The sequence below is a fragment of the Dysidea avara genome, chromosome 7, assembly GCF_963678975.1.
Source record: "Dysidea avara chromosome 7, odDysAvar1.4, whole genome shotgun sequence".
Taxonomy (NCBI): domain Eukaryota; kingdom Metazoa; phylum Porifera; class Demospongiae; order Dictyoceratida; family Dysideidae; genus Dysidea; species Dysidea avara.
The window spans coordinates 39106319-39119055 of NC_089278.1; the positions used below are offsets into that span (position 1 = coordinate 39106319).

The 12737-nt window shown below is 38.5% G+C and overlaps 1 protein-coding gene across 2 annotated transcripts in view; it reads left to right on the plus strand.

Moving 5' to 3' along the window:
- The window catches only part of LOC136260393 (uncharacterized), a 48467-nt gene that overhangs the window by 7028 nt on the left and 28702 nt on the right, over nucleotides 1–12737 (plus strand). For both annotated transcript variants that reach the window (XM_066054105.1, XM_066054104.1), the window contains exons 4-6: nucleotides 974–1071; nucleotides 11508–11576; nucleotides 11628–11679. In XM_066054105.1, the coding sequence (XP_065910177.1) occupies nucleotides 974–1071; nucleotides 11508–11576; nucleotides 11628–11679 (219 nt within the window). The remainder of the gene's footprint in view (nucleotides 1–973; nucleotides 1072–11507; nucleotides 11577–11627; nucleotides 11680–12737) is intronic.

Below are 12737 nucleotides of genomic sequence, written 5' to 3' on the forward strand. Positions count from 1 at the left end.
TCGATGTCATGCCTTGGCCTAGGTCTTCACTGATTAGCATCAACTGGATGAATACTAGCTTCACGGGATATGCCTGTTTAAAGCTTCACGAGATATGCCTGTGTAAAGCTTCACGAGATATGCCTGTGTAAAGCTTCATGAGATATGCCTGTTTAAAGCTTCACGGGATATGCCTGTTTAAAGCTTCACGAGATATGCCTGTTTAAAGCTTCACGAGATATGCCTGTTTAAAGCTTCACGGGATATGCCTGTTTAAAGCTTTACTAGATATGCCTGTTTAAAGCTTCACGAGATATGCCTGTTTAAAGCTTCACGGGATATGCCTGTTTAAAGCTTCACGAGATATGCATGTTTAAAGCTTCACGAGATATGCCTGTTTAAAGCTTTACTAGATATGCCTGTGTAAAGCTTCACGAGATATGCCTGTTTAAAGCTTCACGAGATATGCCTGTTTAAAGCTTCACGAGATATGCCTGTTTAAAGCTTCACGGGATATGCCTGTTTAAAGCTTCACGAGATATGCCTGTTTAAAGCTTCACGAGATATGCCTGTGTAAAGCTTCACGGGATATGCCTGTTTAAAGCTTCACGAGATATGCCTGTTTAAAGCTTCACGGGATATGCCTGTTTAAAGCTTCACGAGATATGCCTGTTTAAAGCTTCACTAGATATGTCTGTTTAAAGCTTCACGGGATATGCCTGTTTAAAGCTTCACGAGATATGCCTGTTTAAAGCTTCACGAGATATGCCTGTTTAAAGCTTCACTAGATATGCCTGTTTAAAGCTTCACGGGATATGCCTCACGAGATATGCCTGTTTAAAGCTATGTAATGTAAATTAGTTTGTACGTTTTTGTTGATTTTTTTTGTTAAGTCATGTAAAAATTGGAGAGGTTACACTAGAACCTACAAATAATCAGGTTGCTAGGGACAACAGTTAAATATTGTTCTATTTCCAGTATACTTGTATTACAGGGACTACTGGTAGTGTTGCCAGTAGTGACAGCCAATCGTTATTATCATTGGATGTTGCCAGTGAACAAGATGTGATTATGGAACATGTTGATCTGTCAGTAAGTAGATATGATTATGTGATCTGTTGTAGGGATTATGTGATCTGCTGGTAAGTGCATCATATGATCCCTAACCTTGTGATCTGTCAGTATGCATCTTCACTCCTGACTGAAAATATTGCTTGTACTACCTCAATTGTAATCATTATTAAATAGAGATGGACCGATACCACTTTTTACTGATACTTCCGATACAAGTATTTGTATGCCGATACCGATACTAAGCATTGAAGCCTAGATAGAAATTTCACTGTTGTGATACATGTAATAGTTGTATCATGTACCCGAGTGATTTGCCTGATATGTACACCCATGCTCTCGGGCCTAGTTAGGCCCGAGAGCATGGGTGTACATATCAGGCAAATCACGAGGGCACGTGATACAACTGATATGTACCATGTAGGCTAATAGCCTACTGTGGTGGGCAACTAATCACCCAAGCCAATACGAGGCAACCCGCTGGATTTATTATATAGACAATCTTGTAAAATTCGATTATGGGTCAGCAGCAAATAACGTTGCAGTTACGTTTGTTAACATAAACGGGAAAATCCTATGAATATCACGGAAATACTCAATTTTGCGATTTAACAAGTGTTTCAAAGTTGCTACATCATTTAACCACTGTTTACAACGTTTTCTAAACATCCAGAGGGGTAAGCTTCGCTGTAGAGAGGGTACCTCGTGATATACGAAAAGTGGGCGTGGTACGTAATCAAACATGCAGACAGGCGATTGTAACTTAACCATGACACTAGTTCTCACCTTAAACTTCCGTTTGTCAACTCATAGGGTGGTAAGGGTGTTGAATCGCCTCTGTCTGAGTGCTGTAGAATGCAAAATCGGGTTCATGGTTTTCATCACGTGAGCAATAATAAACTCCCACAATCGAATTATAAAAACAAGCAACGTTACCTTATCAGATATCAAGGCCATGGTTTATGAGATATGTACCCTGGAATTCTCCTTTGAAGTTAGGTGGTTTCATGGCACATAGCTAGTTATTAAAATATCACAGTAATTGATTGATCTCAGTTCAATCAAGTTTTATAATATTCATTGTATAACAGCTAAACATGATAAACATCATTGTGGATTACTAATTTCTTGATTTGAGGTGGTTTTCTTGTAAGCTTATTGATTAGGAAATTAATTGCGTGGGTGGCCGATAATTGTACAATTAGTCAGACATGGGGCCAAGTACATTTGAAAGTACTTAAGTAAAGTACAAGTACTTTTGAATTTTCCAAGTATAAGTACAAGTACTCTGGCGACAATCAAGAGAGTACTTAAGTAAAGTACAAGTACATGCTGGAAGTACTCAAGTAAAGTACAAGTACATTTTGCTGTAGCAAAATATACACTTATTCAGTGTATTGTAGTATGTAAGTGTACCTAGTGGGATTGGTACTTGTCAACTATTCACTCTCTTAAACATTTAAATGCACTAACTTGAGCAGCAGCATTGTTTTATTTGCCAGAATTCTATGACATCATTAATCGTGGCTACATGATACATAGTAAGGTTAGTGAAGGCACTAGAAGAATTGTACAATGCACCTTCATGCAATTTTGTTAAGTACCCACTGTGTACAAACTACGTACAATGTTTGCAGTACTTACAAGTACTTAAGTACTCAAGTACATACAAGTACTTGAGTACTCAAGTACTTAGCAAAGTACTTGAGTATAAGTACAAGTACACTGGGGAAATTAAGGAAGTATTTAAGTAAAGTACAAGTACTTTCAAATCTGTACTTAAGTGTACTTAAGTATAAGTACTCATGTACTTGGCCCCATGTCTGCAATTAGTCATAAACTTATTTCTTGAGGAACAACTGCACTGCCATTTAAAACAACAAACGTAACAGCAACGTTACCTTCTCCCACCCATCATTGAAGCATTTAGGTATGTCTATAAAAGCAATCCAGTGGTAGAACTCGTATTGGCTGGGGTGATTGATCACTCAGTGTGGCGAGGCTATCAGCCTTCACCAGCTTGGGTGATTAGTCGTACTGGCCTGAGCCCCGCAGGCTATTAGCCTGCACTAGAGCACGTGGGAAACTGTGCTTTATTGCCCACAAAGAGTGCTTTATTCATTCAATAAAGCACTCTTTGTGGTGCAATAAAGCACCCGTCAATGAAGCACTGTTGGCCGGCTGAGAGTGTACTGTATGAAATTTAAAGTACACTTTTCCTTTGATCTCGTCCACGCAAAGTTCTATAATATTAAATAATAAACAGTTTATATAGTAGCTATAGAGAATAGAATAATGTATTAGCAACAATCCAGCCAGCCATCTTTAAGCTGAGGCAACTCAGTCATTAATTGTAACCGTTCCACATATAGTGCCATATAGGATATGTTATTTATAATTCACTGAATACTCGCATCTTGGGCTCACCCCAGATGCTCATCTACTTGGAATACTACGTGTGTTGCTCAACATAATGTTAATTGCTATTAGGATAATTCTCTCCAGATGCTCAAATTTGGTATGTCCGTTACTAGAGGTGTACCGATATGGGTTTTTGGCCTGTGCCGATATCCGATATTGATGCCACCAAAAGAAGCCGATAACCGATAGTCGATCCAATATTTGCATTACTAACAAAATTAATAAATGATCTATGCAAAGTGTACATTACACATGTGCAAACATTCATTGCTCACTCTATGCCTGGTGACTGGTGACGGTTAATACGAAGGATTAAGGGTCATTCCATGTCAAATCAACAAGGAATTTAGGGTCACCTCTCGGATTTTGACGAAACTTGGTGTGTTTGTAGTACCTGTGGTGCTTATCACTCATGCAATTTTTTTAGCTCCATACACCCCATAGTTTCTGATTTATGACCACAAATATTTTGAATATTTCATGAAAAATTGGTCCATCTCTAGTTACAAAATCGACTGTAACTTTGCACTGTGTAAATATTTGTAAACACAATTTTCACTGATGAAAGACCGTTAAGTGACCTTTCCAGTGATCCCTAAATTATGGAATATCTACTTAATTATGGTTCAAAAGTACTGTATTGAAAACTTTAATCCTTTATATTTCAAAAAATGCTGCTTGAAAAATTCTTCGATTTTTTTCGTAAATAATGATTGGATCATGGTCTATGTTTGATAAAATTTTTGTGGTGGGACCACAATGGGCTCAAGAGATATAATGAATTATGTTGTGGTATACAGTAGAATTTGGTAGCCTATTATTGCTGTATGGGAGTGTACGCCTCCAATAACCACTCACAACAGGGCCATGCCAAGTTTGTCTTACAGAGTGAAGGTGTCTAGGTACAGTGCAACCTGTATTAGTGACCACCTGTATTGAAAGACCACCTATGTGCTGCAGTTAATTTATACCTCTCTAATTGGATATTAATGTATAGCATCAAAGCATCAACCCTTTCTAGCAAATCCAAAAAATGGTCCATATTAGACAGGTGGACTTTAAATGAGATCACCATGCACATGAATGTTGTACCATCTCATCAGAAATACTTTTTATTAAGTCAAATCCCACCATAGGCACTTACACACAGCCCCAATCCACACTATTCGATTTACGTACATGGCTGCATATAGGTACAACAGACCTCCTCAAAAAGGATACCCGGTCATATTGATAGCCAGGATATGTATTCATGATCTCACTTTATCATTGTACAGTGTACGTACATTTGGACCCAAGACAAGTCTGTGGTTTCTCACTTTATCAATGGTGCAGGGAATAGAAGAGTTACACTGTATACAGTAGATGCATTACTTGTACCAAGAGTTGTTATATTATGAACACTTGCTTGTACCTTGACATGTGATTCATAGTACCGTGTGAATTATAGTACTGTAATTGCTAAATGGTTTTTCAAAGTATTTTGCATTCACACTTTGAAGATCAGTACAGACAAATGAAACTGTGAAACCGTGGTCAACATGTTTACCTCCTGCATGAGTATGTACATGAATGTATGACTTGATCTTTAAAGTGGTTATAATGTAAAGTAATTTAGTAATTAATTTCACACATTGAGGTGCAAGTAATGCATATATATGGTAAAACCCCTCCATTGCTAGGTAAAACCCCCTCCATTTCTAGGTAAAACCCCTCCATTGCTAGGAACATAATAAAGTGCTCATATTACAGAAGCCACAGAAATACCTTGGTCCAAATGTATGTATACCACTAGAGTGGGAGTATAAACAGACATTCTGGTTATCAAGGTGTCCAGGTATCCCTTTTGAGGAGTTTTGTTGTGTGTACCCATGCAGCAACATACGCAGCTTAAATTGGGCTAAGTCCACTACAGTGGGATTCAACTTAATTATGAAGGTATTACTAAAGAGATGGTACTGTGTGCATTCACATGAGGACACATGTTATGGTCAGATCTGTAATTTAAAGTCAACCTGTCTAATATGGACCATTTTTGGATTTGCTAGAAAGGGTTGATGCTTTGGTGCTATACGTACATTAATACCCAATTAAAGAGGTATAAATTAACTGCAGCACATATAGGTGGTCTTTCAATACAGGTGGTCACTAATACAGGTTGTACTGTACCTAGACACCTTCACTCTGTAAGACAAACTTGTCATTGCCTTGTTGTGAGTGGTTATTGGCAGAGTTGGGGCTAATGCATTACAATTTTAATGTGTTACGTAATATATTACTTTTGAAGTAGCGAAGTAATATAACGCATTACAACCTTTGTAACTAGTAACTGATTACTAATGCCTGGAAAGAAACTACGTTACAATAGTAACTTCGTTAGTGAGTTACTCCGTTACGGTATCGATGTGTTAATCAGGATATGCGTTACACTAATAACGCATTACTGTAGCATGTTACAATACAGTATAGCCATTCAGTACCGTATAGTAAAAAACTTTGGCGGTAAAAAAGTGTGACGAAACCCCTTTGTTGAAAAAATTGGTGAAAAAACTTTGGCGATTGAAATAATATTCGCCAAAGTTTTTACTGTACGGTACGTATTAGGGACAACGACAAGGTGTCAACTCATCAGTTAAATAGTGTAGTAAGTGTATAGGTAGCTAGCGTTGTTGTTGTAGCAGTACTTTTGTAGCTACCGATCTAACGACGTGGTAGCAAAGGCGTGCTATCTCCTGCGATGCAGAGAGCGACCGTATTTACTTTTTCAGTGAACTCCAGAAGTAGAGGTTATCACGTGTATCAAAGTATTTGACCAAATCCATCGCCAGATCTGTCCATCGCGAGACGATAAACTAGCTGGCGTGCGAACGGGAAGCCGGTCAGAAATTCTATCCCAAGGCCAGAGTACTTATACAACAGTGGGACAAATTCCTAGGAAGATCTCCAAAGTCAGCTCTATATTGCATGGTGGTACAAGCTGACCTTCATCTCAAGTTCTAGTTACTCAATGTGCTAGTGTGATAATCTAAAAAAAATGGCAAAAAAAACTTTGGCGAATTGAACGCTATTCGTCAAAGTTTTTTACCGCCAAAGTTTTTTACTATATGGTAACTTACACAAATTCTGTCGAGCGATCAGCTTTTAAACCCTGACTTAAACCCGATTCTTATTAATGCACATCTTATTGTCTCGTGATCCAACTCGTGGCATACAGTTGCTGACTCAGCTCGTTCATGACTCAACTCAATCAGGTGTGATTCAGCTCAATCAGGCATGACTCAGCGATGGAGAATGATGGTGACTCTAATAGTGACTCTAGCAACCCTGGAATGGTGGTGGCAAGACACTTTCTTCTGCTAGAAACACAACTTCTAATTTCAAGAAACACTTGACTGCTATACATAAGAATGTTGTATTGGTTGCAAAAGAAGCAGACAAACCTGAAACTGAAAAGAGGCGGTGAAGAAGCGATACTGATGATAGTGAACCAAAGAGGCAGTGCACATTGCCAGATGTATTAGCCAGGAACTCCATCCCTGCACAGAAAATGCGAAGTTTGCTCTCTGAGTATATAATAGAGGATATGCAGCCTTTGTCAACTGTAGAGTCACTAAGTTTTCGTAAATTAATCAATAACATTTGCTCCACCCAAATTCCGGACAGAAAATCTTTCACCCTACATCTTGACAAAGTTTACGACTTGATGCTCAGTAAGATTAAGCAGATATTGGAAAAACTTGATGTTGTTTGTACTACTGTTGATGTGTAGACAGCTCATCACAGGAGCTATTTAGGGATGACTGTCCACTGGATAGATCCACAGATGTTAAAACAGCATAAAGCAGCCATAGCATGTACAAGGATGACAGGAAGACACACCATGATGTTCTGGCATGCAAAATAGAACAAATCCATACAAGCTATAGCTTAGCTGGAAAAGTTTGTGCTACGATCACAGATAATGGATCCAACTTTGTTAAAGCTTTTACAGTGTTCTCAGATTCTGCTAATTGTACTAAAGAATGTGAAGACGTCGAGGAAGAAGGAGAGGATGTGGCCTTTGAAAACGTTGATGAACTGCTATCAGTGGACCCAGAAGAAACTAACATTGATGATGATTTAACTCAAGTGCAGTATGACTTACCACCACACTATAGGTGTGCTGCACACACACTTAATCTGGTTGCCAGTAAAGATGTTGACAAATTCCTTTCATCTTCCACTACATCGAAGACTGTGTACCGCAACTCATTTGCTAAGAGTTCTGCCTTAAGGCAAGTATATCCACAGAAGCTTCAGATACTGTACAAGAAGTAACTAAGAGAAACTGATTGTGCCCACTGCCACAAGGTGGAACTCTTATTATGATGCAGTAGTTAGAGTTACAGAGAATTCTTTAGTAGAATTAAATGAGCTCTGTACGAAATTGAAGTTGCGTTGTTTCAGTGAATGAGAGTTTAAGTTTCTGAAGGAGTATTGTGTTGTTTTAAAGCCTCTTTCAAGAGGTTTAGACATTTTACAAGGAGAAGACAACTGTTTTTTTGGTACTGTATTGCCAACCTTAGAAGCTATTATCAAGAAAGTGGTGGCTTTTTGACCTGATCTTTCATCAATGACCATTGGGCTTGCTGGTGCAGTAGAATATGCCATCAGAGATTGTTTCCAGAAGGGTTTCCAAAATGATAATGCCATCATAGCAGCCATAACTTTGTCAAAGTTTAAGCTCAAGTGGGTGGAATCACAAAGCAAAAAGGATCTGTATAAGCAAATGCTTATCCAAGAGATGCGATCACATGCTACAGATGAAGTTGTGGCTGTGCAAAAATCACAGGATCAGCCAACTAAAAAGAATAAAGATGATTTCTATGACTTTAAATCAGATGAGGAATCAGAGTCACAGAGCAATGTGGAAATTGAAGCAAATGATTATTTAAATAATGCAAAGACTATTGAGAGTCTCCACAGATATCCTGTAGTAAAAAGGCTTTTCCTTTTGCACAATACAACATTGCCTTCCAGTGCCCCAGTTGAACGGCTATTTAGTCTAGGTGGATTAGTGCTAACGCCAAAACGGAACCGATTGATTGATGACCGATTTGAAAAATTACTTCTCATGAGATACAACAAGCACTTTTTACATATTTAGTTTTATGTGGACAATGTTTGTACATACGTAGTTTAATTGTAATATTGTCTCACATGATTACATTGCAAATTTATTATCACTTAATTCACTTTATGTCCACTGTCTTGAAATGATATTGCTAGTAAGAAGTAACTAGTAACGTAACTACTAGTTACTTTGTAAAAAGTAACTGTAAATGTAACTGAGTTACATGAGATGAAAGTAACTAGTAACTGATTACTTTTTTGAAGTAATGACCCCAACTCTGGTTATTGGAGGTGTACACCCCCATACAGCAATAATAGGCTACCAAATTCTACTGTATACCACAACATAATTCATTATATCTCTTGAGCCCATTGTGGTCCCACCACAAAAATTTTATCAAACATAGACCATGATCCAATCATTATTTATGAAAAAATTCGAAGAATTTCAAGCGGCATTTTTTGAAATATAAAGGATTAAAGTTTTCAATATAGTACTTTTGGACCTTAATTAAGTAGATATCCCATAATTTAGGGATCACTGGAAAGGTCAATTTAAACCCCAGTGCGTGGGAGTATCAAAGCGCCGCGCTGGGTTATAACTACCGTACAGCTAAACAGAGCGGCGCTGCTACTGTACGATATATTAGTTATCACCCTGTTGCGGAGCCACTCAGTCTCTTTTGTGACATCATAATAACCGTGAATGGCATTGTTTACCAATGGAACAAAGAGCCAAATAAGGAAATATTGATACAAAACACACCAATACAGCACTTAAAACTACCTAAATCTTACAAGAAAACTGTTAATCCTTTACACAATAACACTATAAGTTACCAATACGATAGTTTAACAAATGTCAAGAATAGTATGTGACGATTTTCGCTCCAGCAATCACTCTCAACGGTCACTATGGTGAAGAACTAACTTCCTCTAGCTTCATCGTTCTATCTTGGACTATGGTAGCCACTTGTTGGTCTTTATTTTTCTCTTGCACACCACGCGACACCACCATACCAACTTCTGACGAAGGCGAATCGTGCCTGGAACCGCTGCTTCGTAACACCGCCCTTCACTACAGTTTGTAGGCAGTATGTAAGGTCTCTCTTGTAGCTACGAAGTAGAATCTCCACACAATTCAGACGAAATCTTGAGCACAGTGACAGGAACTCAAACCGGAACTTAATTTACTATCCGTAAACTTCTGCGCACTCCCGCGCACTGGGATATAAAACAGTTATATCCCGTATACTCGGATGATATCATTGTTATTACACTCGTCCTCGGCTCCGCCTCGGACTCGTGTAATAACAATGATATCACCCTCGTACCGGGATATAACTATAACTAAACCACCAAAAATTAGTTACTACATCAAATTCGGTATTCGATATTTTTAGAAAACCACTTCGGTATCTGAAAAATACCTTTTTAACTACTAATACCTAAATACCTCCCAACCCTAGCTAATACTATAGAACAGTTCATGAGTACATGATGTGACACAGGGTATGGATATTGCATGCCAGATAACTAGTACACATCATCATCATGACGTATTTACTCCGGCTCCGGACCAGCACCAGAGGCCAATCCTGTTAATATATAGAGTTGGGACCCCCACCTTTGGTGCGGCGGAGGAGCAGTATTAATGGTGGTAGTGGCTTGGGTTTCTATTGTGCAATTTAGACAATTAGGCACCCACAAACATATTATGTATACTCCCATGAAGCCTTAAATGGATATTTCTGCATTTTAATGGTTTGTGCAAAGGCTGGTACAGCAGGTTTCCTTGGTTATCCTGTGACTCTTCTTTTTATTACAAGGTACTATATAACTGCTTCATTTTTAAAGACTGCGATAAGCTTTCCAGCAACAAACACTAGAATCGTGTTTTATATGGCTTCTCATAGCGTAGTGCTTGTTGGTAGAGTGAACAATAAGCCACTGGCGCTAAACAGCCACATGGATAACGTAGAAAAACAATTTATAATTCATTTATGTACAAACTATTGCTACTGTAAAAATATCGGTAGCGATATTGGTCCTCCTACTGTTCTTTACTGATACCGATATTGGTAAAAATTACCATATTGGTGGTTGATATTTTAGCCAATCCGATTATCGGTACACCTCTACCCGTTTCTGAAGATGGAAGGTATTTCCGAGCCTTGTCGTTTTGTAAAGGCAGCACGGAGTTACATATCCATGAAAATTGTGTTATTGCATGACACACTAGTGTGTGTCTTAATTTATTGGCTAGGATTATGGACAAAAAAATGTAGATTCCAAGCAAATTGAGCAGGCTGTGTTTGGTTCTGAAGTGTCTTGTAACTGTTAAACTACAGTGTAAAGTTGTTAATTGAACTCTTGGGTATCAGTCAATAATGTAGGTCAGGTAAGTATTTCATGAGCCATGGTTGTTGACAACAGTGCTAAAGACTGCATTAAGTAGATTTGTCTTTGATTGTAAGGTCAGCTTAAGTCGCCATGTTTGACATTATAAACTTAAAGCCAATAGTTGCTATCACACTGCAAATTGTGGGAGTTGCTGCATCACAACTGCATTCTAACTCGGAAAACCAGCTGAAACTTCTTACCCAGCATTAAAACGATAGATTTTATGCCCTTATAACCATACCTGTTAGTTTTAAGTCGATATCTTCTTCTACGATTATTCATTGGATTTCTTATTAAGTCCCATTAGAACTCATGCTTGAATATGTTGGGATTCCCCTAGTCCATTTGTAATCTGTGAAGTCATAAGGTTTATTGGTGCACTAAGATGCTCGCAGTGTTCTGGAATTTAAAGGGTTTCACAGCAATATGTATGGCCAGCTTGAGGATAGCTTACCTGTAGCTTAACAGGATGTGTTGTGTAGCCTTAGAGATGTTATCATGTGATCTCATGTGATCCACAGCCAACCTGTAGTGAAGGATCAGATGGAAGCCTTAGCAGTGTTTGTAACTATGATGACTGCAATGTGGAGGTGTGGTATGGTCAATCATGTGAGCTCATTTAGTCATGTGATCTGATACAGAAACTGGAGTTCATGGCATCAATATCATTATTACCCAAACCATTAGTATTAGGTTAGTGTGTGTCTGTACATGTTTATCATATTTGTGTGTGTAGTGTGTGTGTGTAGTGAGTGTGTAGTGTGTGTGTGTGTGTGTGTGTGTGTGTGTGTGTGTGTGTGTGTGTGTGTGTGTGTGTGTGTGTGTGTGTGTGTGTGTGTGTGTGTGTGTGTGTGTGTGTGTGTGTGTGTGTGTGTGTGTGTGTGTGTGTGTGTGTGTGTGTGTGTGTGTGTGTGTGTGTGTGTGTGTGTGTGTGTGTGTGTGTGTGTGTGTGTGTGCGTAGTGTGTGTGCGTAGTGTGTGTGCGTAGTGTGTGTGCGTAGTGTGTGTGTGTGTGTGTGTGTGTGTGTGTGTGTGTGTGTGTGTGTGCGTAGTGTGTGTGTGCGTAGTGTGTGTAGTGTGTGTTCCCTAGTATAAGTGTTTCCACCTTTCATGATTTTCATATAGAACCGACACGTAAAAAATTCTATTTGAAAATTGGGTAAAGTACAATTTCCCCCTTGAAATTGGCAGTCTATAAATTTTTTACCTTTGATAAAACCCGCTATGTGGAGTGCTACAGTGGATCCTCACAATCCGAATTCCAGTAATCCGAACACTGCTAATCCGAACAGTACAAATGACTGTTCTATTAGAGTATTTTGCAAACAAGTATATGTTTTATTAGAGCTGTTTGGATTAGTGAGGATCTACTGTACTGGAAAATATCATGTTACAGTTACACATTACTTTATAATTTGATGTCTAATTCAAACAACTGCTTTGTCTTCTTCCAGTTGAACCTTGCTCTATAATAATGAGAAAATTGTGTCATTTGTGAGAAAAGCATAGAACTACGCTAAGTGTGTCATGTGACACTACTCTAAGTGTATCATGCGACACTACTCTAAGTGTATCATGCGACACTACTCTAAGTATATCATGCGACACTACTCTAAGTGTACACAGCTTCTAATAGTTCTTGCGCGACAACAAAAACAAGCGAAATCATGTGCATAGAATTTTGACCAATCAAATCGATTTATTTTTGAACTTCAAACTGTAATTACCACACGTGACTTCCGCTTTAAATTT